This window comes from Anthonomus grandis, chromosome 22, assembly GCF_022605725.1.
Source record: "Anthonomus grandis grandis chromosome 22, icAntGran1.3, whole genome shotgun sequence".
Taxonomy (NCBI): domain Eukaryota; kingdom Metazoa; phylum Arthropoda; class Insecta; order Coleoptera; family Curculionidae; genus Anthonomus; species Anthonomus grandis.
In genome coordinates this window covers 38,305,173-38,317,866 of record NC_065567.1, presented here as the reverse complement: position 1 = coordinate 38,317,866, position 12,694 = coordinate 38,305,173, and the positions used below count along the sequence as shown (strand labels likewise).

Genomic DNA, 12,694 nt, shown 5'->3' with positions numbered 1-12,694 from the left:
GCTTTCAGTATAATAATTCAAAACTATTAATAAATTCTATTGACCCAGATAAGTTCTGAGTTGCTTTAAAAGCATAGGGGTATACTAAATACTTGATCAAATCAATGCTTACACATAATTGGTGATGAAAATACTTCCTATTTGATCGAACTACCCTCCATGTGTCAATTACTAAGCTTGTATGTCTGAGTGACATAAAATTATTTGCGTGACTTATCAAGTATATATAAACCACACTAGCATAAAAATTATGATGAATAACTTGTATAAATTATGCAAATAAGGCAAAAATAATTCTCAAATATCTCCTGATTTATGCTAAATGTTCCTTACTACTTACTGCAACAGTTCTTTACCCCCACTTCGTATTAGGGTTAATATATACATATGTATACATAAACGAATTTTTGTAAGAAAAGCGAGCTTTTGTCATTAAAGATTTATCGAACAAATAGGATCATGCGCCAAATTGAATAAACCACGATGCCGCTTTAGTAGGGTTGTTTTTATAGCTGGCTATTTTTAGTTTTCATTAGTACAATTTTAGACTGGGCATAGTAAAGTTTTCCAAAGATTTTTTCATATGGTAGTTCTAACACATTTTTTAATGCAATGAATTTAGCAGAATTAAAAATTCACAGTGGCGGTGATACCATCCAAGCTAATTATAATAAGTTTTCCGACCATATACGTAGAGTAACTCCCCATGGAATTCAATGTAGCATCTTTTGTGGTGGTTTAAATTGCAAATATGAAAATCCGGAAAACTGGACACCCGATAGTCTTGCTATACAAGGAATTTATTCTCACTGGTATGGTTTTTTATTATTTTATTATTCAGATATAATTTAGTATTCTAATATGTTTCTTATAGGATTACTGATAACATACTCGCAATGGCTAGGCCGAGTACAATGATAATAATACAAAAAAACGTGATACAACAATTTAAAAGGTAGATTTTTATTAGTACACTGCTTCTATTGGCCTTATATATTAATAAAATAAATTTAGCTTAGGAATCAAATCAATAATTAATCTGCAATGCCGCAAAGAACACTCCAGTTGTGGACAACCTTTGGAGGATTCTGAATTTTCCTATGATCCTAATGTCTTTATGGAGCAGAATAGTAAGTTTTATAATTAAGTTAAGTACGTTTTTAATTATGTTTAAGCCCAATTCTATTTTTATAAATGCTATTACATAATGTCTGCGTATTATTAAAATTATCTTACATTGCTTATGATACTGCCATTATTCCCAAGTTCGAAAAATGACTGAAGGAAGTTAAACCAGCGGTAACCATCGTAATTATTTAATCTCTGGGGCTATTGCTTGAATGATGGGGTTCAGGGGTCTATCATTAAAAGAATTTATGCCATTGTAATTGTAATTTCATTAAGTAATTATACAAAAAGAAAAGTATTGTAAAACATTAAATTTTAACTTGGACGGAATTCCTTGATGTCTACTTTTCCCTATACGCTCATCAAACATGGTCCAGGAAGGTTTCCGGCTTTTTATGTGAAAATTTAGAAAATTATCTTCGGACTCGTGTTCTTTTGTTTTCAGGAGGGCATATTCACATAGTCATTTCACCATTGTAAGTACTCCTTAACGAGGGCGGTATTAATCCTTATTTTTTCTATAAGTACGTAGACACTCAATACCGTGAACTCAAAAAAACAAAGGCTGTTCACATTATCGATTTATTCACGTTAACGAAGGTTACACTTTATGTGTACTAAACATTTATAATTACCAAAAGTAACAGAAACAAAACGTAATTAACATAACATAAAGTTCATATTCTTACTTAAAAATATTATTTACTGTAAAGAAAAAAAGATACAACAAATTTCAAACTTTAAGAAATTAGTTTTTCTTAAAGAATTCTGAAATTTTTATTTGTTTTTTAGGTTGTTTTACTTTTAACATCACAGCTTTCTCTCTTAATTTTTTTAAAACTACAAGGTCATTTATGTCAATTTCATTTTCCTCTGCTGCCCACAGAATCGCGATATTAAAGGCATTAATTGCCCTATCTAATGAAATTTTATTTGAGGGTTCTTGCTCAACCTCATTGAATACTTCTGCTTCATCCGATTGACCTTCTTCAATGTCGTCCTCTGCAAAATTATTGTCACACTGATTCCACTCTACAATGTCAGAATCTTCGAAAGTTCCCTAAAAAAAAGACTTAATATTCAAATATAAGATGACAAAATTTACCTGAGGTGTCAATGTATGTAAAAGACCGAAAGATTCAGATATGGGTTTCTGAGCAGTGCTGTCCCATTGGTGTTTTAGGAGAGAAAGAGGTACATTTTCATCATCACTGTCTACATCATGTGTAGAGGGCACCACATTTAAAATGTTTTTCCAACAACTTGAGAATCAAGATGATTCCAGACATTAAATTGATCACTGCATCTTTTATTGTCAGGTTTTTTAAGGCATCCAAGAGAGTCCAATCCAAGGTTTTTTAGACATTCGTATTGTTGGCCACTATGGATGATAGAAGACCTTTTCTGTAGTACAATTTTGTTAGCCTAATAACATTTTGATCCATAGGCTGTATGAGTGGGGTGACATTAGGTGGCAGGTACATGGTTATAATTTGTCTTCACTTCTAAATCATCTTCACTTTTTAATTATTCCTCGGTGGGATGCGATGGTGCATTATCCAGAAGAAGTAGAGCTTTCAATGGCAGACCTTTATTTTTTAAGAACCTCTAAACCTTTAAAAAAATTAATAGGGTTGTACTAATCATAAAACGAAACTCTAGATAAAGAAAACTTAAACTACAAACCAATAATAAAACCATTTTTTAAAAATTGCGGCAGTCATCCAAGCTGATTTAGAATGTTCATAGTCAACAGAACACTCGAATTTTTTAAACGATCTTGGTTTTGCCGCTTTACCAATCACCAATGGTTTAATTTTATGGAGCCCAGTAGCATTAGTGCAAGCCAAAAATGTTATTCTTTGTTTCTCCAATTTATAATTTCCTTAATAATTTCCAGTAAAGTCCTGTCTCATCAGCATTGTAAACTTGATCCAATGAGATTCCAAGCTCTGCTGTTTTATTTTTTAGAGCCATTTTAAATGGGTCTACAAGCTCTGGTTAAGATGACAGTTTTTCCCCAGAAAATTTTAAAAAATGGATTTCAAATCTTTTTTTGAATCTTTGTAACCATCCCTCACTAGCGGTAAATGATTTATCCCTTTCATTGAGCTGTGAATAAATGGATTTTGCTTTTTCTTTAATCATGTCGCCACTTACCATTAAATGTTTATTCCGTTGGTCAAGAAACCACTTGTACAGTCTTTTTTCCATTCTTGAAAACTGGGAACCCTTTAAGGTTTGTCTTTTACCTGGTCCAACATACGTGTTTCTAACAGCACTAGAATTCAGTTCCTTTTTCTTTTTTATTTTGCAAATTGTAGATTTTGCCACACCATACTTTTTCGCTAAATATGTAACACCTTGTCCATTATTTAAGTCTTGAATTACATGAGATTTTTCATAGAGGGTTAAACACTTTGGTTTTTTAAGCGACATTTTGTTTAATTTATAAATGATCTAACACCAACACAATTTAAGTCACACTAATAAAAATCACTAAACTTTATAACCACTAAACTTCAAAACCACACTAACAGACAACGTAAACAAACGATAACAACCTGCTATGCTTAACACACAATAGATTCACGGCGCCTATCGATTCGAAGAACGCCAAAAACAGCATATCGGGGAAGCACCGGCTGCTTTCGCCAAAGTATATAGATTTCAACTGTTATTTCAAATTTGTTTTATTTGTTTTCAACTGTTGTTTGTTAGACTGTGCTTTCGCCTACGTTAGTGGCGATCCAATTACATTTGTTTCCATTAACGGGGGATCCTTTGTTCACGGTATACGGTGGTCAATGCATAAAATAGTGCTGTTTCCGCTATCCGATATTCACACTATCGAGTGTCTAAGTTCATGAATGTCTAAGTGTGTAATGTTCAAATAAATCTTTTTAAAGGACATTTTCCTTAAAATGTATTTTTTTGTACAATGTTTATTATTATTCCTTTTATTTATAGAAAATATTCCATTTTATTTTCCACCGAATAGTTTGCCGGTGGAATGTTGTCGCCTATATTATACGCATCCATAGTCTATCCACAATTAAAATTTTAAATTTAATATGTCGCTTGCACTTTTTTCGCTATAGAATAAACTATTTATTTAGGGTTCGCAGCGAAACGTTTATTTACGGCGATTTGTCATTGTATGCTTCTGATGAGAAATCTTGTATGTCGTCGCAAGCAACCTGTAGAGAATTACGCAGATGTTGTTGCTGTCAAAACTATTGTCAACAGTTTATTGAAGGACTTAGAAGCATCCCTGTCCTTCTTCTACCCATAATATCTCAGACATGACGGGATTGAAAGATTGAGCGAACGCGCGATTCATTAATTATCTTAAACAACGTAACCGCTGCAGTATGAGACCGGTCGTTGTCTTTTTAGAATTTAACATTATCCATACCTTAAATGTTTCATAAATGAAAACAGAACGTCATGAATCTATCTTTGGATATTCAATTGGCATTAGAGAAATACTTAGCTTGTACTTAGTATCACTCCCCTGGTAAGGGCTTTTTCTTATTCAGTAGCAATTCCAATAATTTTTATCTCTTCAACGTTTAAATTTATCCAAAAAAAAGTACTATGCCGATTATTAAATGCAAGAAATCTCCAGCGCTCCTCTTCTCACTCTGTCGTTATTTAGAGCCCCTCCCCAATTTTGTCTACCTTCCTCTGACCAGCTTCCCCATTAACGAATAAGAATGACAATATTTCTTTTCACCTTTCTAGCAATTATCGAAAGTTCTGCCTACTTAGAACCCATGGAATTCTTGCATTTATAAGCTTCTTAACTGATTTAGATCAAATACCAAAAAACAAACTAATGGTTGACAACCGTAACCGTAACTTAGACCATAACAGTCTTTTTTACGCAACACGAAAGAAAGAGAGAAGACAATGGGGACAAAGGGGAATGAAAAGCAAAACGATTTTTTTGTAGACTGAAATTGAGAAAAACTAGCCAAAACATAGATATATGCAGAATTTGGTAAAATTTAGCTTACAGGTCGTATGGATTTACTTTTACAGGACAATCCAATTCTTTGTGACATTCCTTGCAAACAAAACTTTTGGTTAGCTTAGTAAAATATTGAGGACGAGACTAGGTAAATATTAAGTCAATAGTAACAATTGGCCAAAGCGGGTAATTAAGCTGGTGGATTTTTTAAGGCTCGTAAATCATTGGCATCTCAGTGTCTTGTCTAGTAACTGACCTCTTAATATCTTGTTTAATTTAACCAAAATGTCTAAAAATCATTACAAGAATTTAGCAAAAAACATTTAGTTAGTAGTATCCCACACCTAATTATTTTTCAGTTTACTACTATAATTTTTCTTGGAAAGATTATGGAGATGCCACTTTGGATAACTTGCTTAATATGATTAAAGTGATTGACTTTGCTATTACTGAAGGAAAAGTTGCCATTCATTGTCATGCTGGTAAGTAGAAATATATTTATAGCCATTGCCATATTTATATTAAGTGTTGTTGGTTAAAACACTTTATTTGTTACTTTACTAACGATATTGGCATTTTCAAAGATATTAAAATTCTTGATTTTATTCTCATAAAGATGATAATTAAGAACCTTCTAGATGGTGTTACCTTTAATTTTTACTGCCAAGTATAAAATTTCGTAGTTGTATATATAGAAACGACATAATAAGTATTAGGATTTTATAAGTGAACTAATAAATAATAAGATGATAATTTAAATAAAATGACTTAAATATTTCAGGGGGAGAGTAGTATGGATGTAGGTCAGTAAAAAATAAAACACAGATGTGTGTTTTTTTGTTTTTTTCAACGTTATGCTTAGGATGCAACACATTCACGACTTCTACATGAAATGTTACTAAAGACATTGGAATGTATTGAATCCTGAGGATGACAATATAAATTGCCAAGATGTCTAAGGTACCTGCGGGTAATAAGGCCTGGCGTGTAATAAAGCCTAATAACAAAAATGATGCTTTCAAGTTGTTTTACGGGCCACACCACTGGTTACCGAGGGCTCTTTAGATGACCTTGGATTGAACACCGGCCGCGCTAAATGAATTTCCACATGGTCTCGTCAGTGCAATAACATCTCTCGTCGAGTGAGTGCGCCTTGTAACAATAGTAAAAAAGCGTTGAAAAAAAGTTTTTTTTGGTACATTTGGTTAAATTCGTTTGTCGTTAGCACTGACAGTTTCTTTGTTTCATGCATCTGTGTGAACACTTCAGGTTTGACTCAGATATTTGGGGCAAAATACTTTTTATACTTTTTTGTAAAATTTGATACGTGGCGGATAATAAGGCCTATAAAATTCCACTATAGGCCTTATTACCCTCCCTTTGTTTATATCGTAATAAAATGTGGTAATGAAAAGATATGCATCTTTTATCACATTCCGTTCATTATTAGAATTTATAGCTATTCTGAAAAATGTGTATTTGTCCAAACCAACAATTTTTTCAGACCTTTACGATGCCTCCGAAAAGAAAAAGGGCACTTTGGTCAGAGGAACAGCTAGTAGCAGCAGTTCGCGCAGTAGAGAGAAATATTTTGAGCACATATGCGGCAGCAGAAAGATATAATATCCCTCGACGAGCGATTCGAAATCATCTTAACAGTGGCAATATAAAGAAAACCCTCGGTTGTAAAGCCATACTGTCCAAAGACCAAGAATCTGAGCTGGTAAGCAGAATAATTAGATTCGCTGAAATAGGTTTGCCGATAAGACCACGAATCCTTCGTCGTCTGGTTTACAAATTTTGCGAAATGAACAACATAAAGCACAATTTTAATATTAACCTAAAACTGGCAGGCAAGGATTGGCTATCTGCTTTCATGAAGAGAAACCCAATTATTTCCAAGCGAAAAGCACAATTTATGAACCCCGCGAGGGCACAAAAGTTAAATAAGTTTATAGTGGATGACCATTTTGCTAAAATCAGTAAACTTTACGATCAGCTGGACCTAAAAAACCACCCCGAGCGAATATACAATATGGATGAAAAAAGTTGCAGGCTGACGGTGCACCACCAACAAACGGTACTGGCACAAAAAGGGGCTAAAAGAGTCCATTTACAATCATCGGAACATGCTGAGAGTGTCACTATTGGTGGGTGTGTGAACGCATTGGGTTGTCCTATACCACCAATGGTTATTTTCAAAGGTAAAAGTTTAAAGGCAGAATTAAATGATAACCTACCAGCAAGGACTCATGAATTACAACCCCTCGATAAGTCCCTATACCGCTCGTTCGAACATCATTGGGACGCAACTCTTATCATTTTTGGACCAAAATCCAGACAAAAAGATAACAAAAACATGATTTAATGTTATTTTCTCTAACGTTTGGTCCAAATGCATGGCTCACAGCAATATCAGTATACAGCAATATAGCTTTAGGGCTACTGGTTTATTTCCTATTAATTCTCAGGCGATTCCGGAGACAGCATTTGCCATCTATATTGTCAGCTGTAGCTCAACCAGCAATCGAGGCTGTAGCCAATGAGAATGCGCCCAATCCCTCTTCCAAAGCATCAACTTCAAGAAAAGTGCAACGAACATCTGAAGGTCGTCATATCCAAAAAGAAGCTAAATGGTCTGATGAGGATGAGGTGCCTCTTGCAAAACTTAAAAACAAGTTAAATGAGACAACCAAATGTCAGCAACCGTCAACATCTAGACAAGCAGCTGAAAGGACGCCCATCAAGTTTTCTAACGAAGCCCATTCATCTTCCTCGAAAAATATTGGAGATGGGAAAAAACATTTTTATTCACTGGTCTATTCGTCCGATCCTTCTGAAGGCAAAGATGATGATAATGATGAAGTGGGTGAAACTACTTTAGACACTTCTTTCCATAAACTCTTGCCAACGCCAATAAATGAAACTGAAAAGACACGCCCAATTCGAAAAAAAGCAATAAATTACAGGGGAACTTTGGTTACTAAAGATCTCTTTAAGGAAAGTAAAGAAAGCAGTGCATGGCTTAAAACTGGAAAAAGCGCTAATTCGAAGCAGGTGAAGGCAAGTTGGTATTGTCATGCGTGTATGGAAGATAAAATGGCTGATATGCGGCAGTGCACAGAATGTGGTAAATGGTATCATGAAGAGTGTGTCGGGTTGACACAAGAAGACACTGATACTTTTGAGTGACCCGCTTGTTGTTAAAATCCTAGCTCACACCATAGACATCTATTTTTGTTATCAATGATAATGTGTTTAAGTTTTTTTTTTTTTTTTTTAATGGTAAACACAAGCACAAGAGGAAAGTCCTATGTCACTCTTGGAGTGGTGCTTGCGCGAAGATATTTGTGGGCATTTATCTTAAATCGCTGTAGGTTGTATGCGTCGGGAAATATGTGAGGTGGAAGCCCGTTCCACAAAGAAGATGTTCTCCAGATGAATGAGTCCCGATACAGCGACGCCCTTGGGGTAGGCAGGTAGACTCGATGTTGATGAGCCGCAACTGCTAGACGCGTCCTTCTTGCCGGAACAACCCTGGGTGGGATCAGGCCTGCCAGCTCAGAGGAGCACTTACCGTGATAATAAAGGTAAAATAAACAGAGATCAGCCATCTTTCTCCTGTGCTCCAGACTATCCAGACTATCTGTCAGTTCTGGTTTGTCGATAAGACGAATAGCTCTCTTCTGTATAGAATCTAGCAGCTTTAAACTATGCTTGGGTGCAGAGCTCCAGACATGCGAGTAATACTCGAGGGAAGGGCGTATTTGAGCCTTATAAAGAGTCAGCAGCTGTTCTGGTGTATACAGTTTTTTCGTTTTGAAGAGCACTCCGAGTTTTTTGGAAGCTGCCCTGGCGATCTCTGCAACGTGGTCATGCCAGGACACACTGTTGGTGACCTCGACTCCTAGAAGATGTAAAGATGATTTCATTGGCAATGTTTTCCCTGCCATAACCAGCTCCGGGCCACCAAGGTTAGTCTTCATCGTAAATACTGCAGCCTGCGTTTTTTTAGCGTTAAAATTGACCAGATTGTTATCGCCCCACTCCAAGATTGCTCTAATATCGTTGTTGGTTGAAGCTACTTGTTGCTGCCTAAGATTCTGAGAAGTTGCGGCTGTCGTTGGTTTGGCGGACTTAAATGTGGAAATAAGTGTGCTATCGTCCGCAAAGCTGTAGATTGGATTGACAGTGGTTCCTAGCAAATCATTGATATATATCAAGAAAAGGGTGGGGGATAGAATGCATCCTTGAGGGACTCCAGCGTTAATGTTAAATTTGTCGGAGAGGTGTCCATCGACGGCTACTTGGATTGTTCGTTGTTCAAGAAAACTTTTGATCCAATTCAATAACGAGTTTTGTATGCCGATTGAGGAGAGCTTGGTTAGTAGTCCCTCATGCCACACTCTGTCAAATGCCTTGGAAATGTCACGAGCGACTGAGCGGGACTCGCCGTGCTTCTCCATGGCCTCCGTCCACAAGTGTGTGACGTAAGCCAGAAGATCGCCGGTGGATCTAAGCTTTCGGAAGCCGTATTGAAGTTTGATCTCAAATACCAAATTTTTTGTTTTATTTTATAATTAGTAGAAAATGTTTTACTTTTAGGTTTATAAATCAGTTGTTTGACCTTGCTGGACATATTACTAATAAAAATTCAAAACTAATTAGATGTGCTGTTTATTTTCTGAATATTTTTCTTTAACTAGGCCTTATTACCCGCAGATACCTTAGTCTCAGTCTAAAATATTACTTTTTGGTCACCAACTTTGCTTCTAACTTAGATATGTCTAATGTACTTTTGTATTGTAGGTCTAGGAAGAACAGGAGTACTTATTGCCTGTTACTTGGTCTATTCGTTGAAGGTTAGCGCCAATGATGCCATTAGATACGTTAGGTTAAAACGACCTGGGTCTGTTCAAACGCGAGGACAAATTCTTTGCGTTAGACATTTTGCACAATTTATTCTTCCACAAACCATAACGTTTTATATAAAGTAAGTTTTCCTTAAATATTAACGAAAAAAATTAATTAAAAATTACTGTTTTTTTGGAATCTCGTATTAATGATGGATGCAGCATTCTTTTCATTTTCTTCCTTTATAGACGACGGGCAAATTTTCTTCCTAGGTGCCGACCAAGCATTAACGTGTAACAGAAAATTATAGGCAAAGCGTTTACTTAAAGAGAGAACGCCATACTTCACCAATTCCTCGACTTCCCACTTGCGCGTAGCGGAGTTAATTAAAAAAATATATATTTCTTCTAATATGTTACCTGATGGATTGACAATGGCGTAAAACGAGTCCAATCCAATACAAATTTTGCAAATTCGGCATTTTATGTCATTATTCAACTCACGTCAAGATACAAGGCTTTTAAATTCCTAATTTAATAAAGTCTCAGGACAGAGGATGATGAACTACGTTAAACATGTAATGAATGGTATTACCAGATAATGCCTAGAGACCGATTTTCAATCGAGAGAAAAAATTGTAGATTTAGTATTTGGTTAGATATTTTGTGGACAGACATTTTATTATAAATCGGTATTTATATTTGCTAAAAAATAATTTGAAAGGAGAACTGAATAATATTTCAATCAAATCAATTTGATGTAGCGGAAAATTTTAATAGATTTTTTTAAACCTATAATTTCTATTCCTTTTTCAGAATTTTTAAAAATTTTAAATTTAATATTTTTTTTATTTTGATACTAGATGACATAGATTAGATAACTTTAATTTTCAATGAAGGTTAATAATTCATAATTTGTTCTGTCAAGGTTATTTTACTTTTTGATTTACCTAAATTTATTCGCAATACATTACGCTGATGGTCGCTTAACCTAGGTTAAGGCCGCCAAAAAAAATTGATATGATGTTATATGTGGACCTTGTTTCTAGTTATTCTCTCGTTACTGCTTTAGCCCAGTCAATATATTGGTTTCAGACCAGATTAATAGTTCGCACTACTCATGGATATTAGCTAACATTTAAAAATAGATGTTTCCTTATGTTGAACTCCTAGTGTGTTAGTAGTAATATTAGTGACTAAACGAACGTTCAACAAGTTCCTTTACAGTTTACACCTACACGAGAACTTGGAAGAAGCCCAGCCTGGTATGTTGTATACCAGCAAAGGGCCTTTAGTGTTATTCTTCCAGCCTAGACTGTTTAGTTACACAGAAAGAATTGTAGAAAATTTCTGCATACCCCCCTGCACGTAGTTATACTCCCTACATCTTCATCTATGGCCGTGTAAATCGGGCTTAGCGCGTTACGGATCATTTGAATTTAATTTACAGTAGTTTGCTAGGAGACTAGAATTCTAGTCAATATCCCTCTCTGACTCTTATCACCCAAGAGTCAGAAAGGAATATTGACTGGATATTGATCAGCCTGTCGGATCCATCTTTCCTTCGATCCATCCAGTTTTTTCAAATTTCTTGACTCTTAGTCAGTCAGGAGAGGAGGGATTTGCTTTTTAGATAATCTTAGGTAGAGCTCTAGACAGGACAATGCTTGGAATGATCTGGGCTAACAATTTACTTGATAACCGGCACTTTTCTATGCTACAGAACTGACTGTACTAGAACAGTTATACTTAATTTATTGTGGCACATTTTTTTTAGGGAAACTGCAGCAAAGGATAAACATATGACTGCATTCACCTTACGAAAATACCTTAAGCGACAGCGAATTGTGCTACATGGGTATGAAGCACGACGTTTCAAGGATCTTCCAAAGATAGTCTATGTCATTTGTGAGCGGATCTTAAAGTTGTGTGCATGTAATGATGATATGGATGACAGAGAATACGATGTTTCTCTAACGAAAAACTATTTAACGGAGAAACTTTCTAATGTATGTAAAAGGCAAAACAGTACATATTCCATAGCAAGTATCACAAGTCCGACATTGGAAAGTAAGTTCAAATCATCTTCTCTACTTGGTAGTTTCGGTATCGGCAGTTGCAGAGAAGAACAATGCTTTAATGTTGCTATGCTTTAAGATGTGCCAATCTATATTTTTTTGCACCTTAGAACATTAAAAGGCTAGAATTAGTAAACAACAACTTTGTTTGAGTTCAACATGTGCACAGGAGCAAGGGGGGTGTTTTGTTTACAAACATATTTATTGATTCTCTGTTGTCAAGTTTACACGCATTTTTAAAAGAGGAAATTTTCAGCCATAAATTATCAACACATAACACAACACATGTTAATTTAACTTATTAATGTTAAATTTTGGATTAAAAATAAAAATTAGAAATAGATATATGTTATTCTAAGTGCAAAAATAACATCTTCAAAACAAAAACAAATTATTAAGATTCTTATTCCTAAAACCACTTCTAAAACATTTGAAATGGCAACACCGCAGACAAAAACTGAACTTGCAAAAAGTCATCTTGACAAACGGCTTTGTGTTTACATTCGTGATTTATGAAGTTCTGTGTTTTTTTTTTAATTTTTGGTTGAAAAAGGAAAACGGTCGAGTCATTTCAGTGTTTTTGTGAACTGTTACGATAGTAAAAACTTGTGCCGTTTGTGCCACACCATGGGAAAAAGGCGATTTACGCCGATCTTTTC

At 35.1% G+C, this 12,694-nt stretch overlaps 1 protein-coding gene across 1 annotated transcript in view; it reads left to right on the top strand.

The window, feature by feature from the left end:
- Positions 1-200: 200 nt before the first annotated feature.
- LOC126748347 (protein tyrosine phosphatase domain-containing protein 1-like) overlaps positions 201-12,694 on the top strand; it is a 37,851-nt gene continuing 25,357 nt past the window's right edge. Inside the window, exons 1-6 of the mRNA XM_050457512.1 lie at positions 201-812; positions 875-955; positions 1,015-1,130; positions 5,464-5,586; positions 9,914-10,097; positions 11,735-12,027. Coding sequence (XP_050313469.1) covers positions 613-812; positions 875-955; positions 1,015-1,130; positions 5,464-5,586; positions 9,914-10,097; positions 11,735-12,027 — 997 coding nt within the window. The 5' untranslated portion in view covers positions 201-612. The remainder of the gene's footprint in view (positions 813-874; positions 956-1,014; positions 1,131-5,463; positions 5,587-9,913; positions 10,098-11,734; positions 12,028-12,694) is intronic.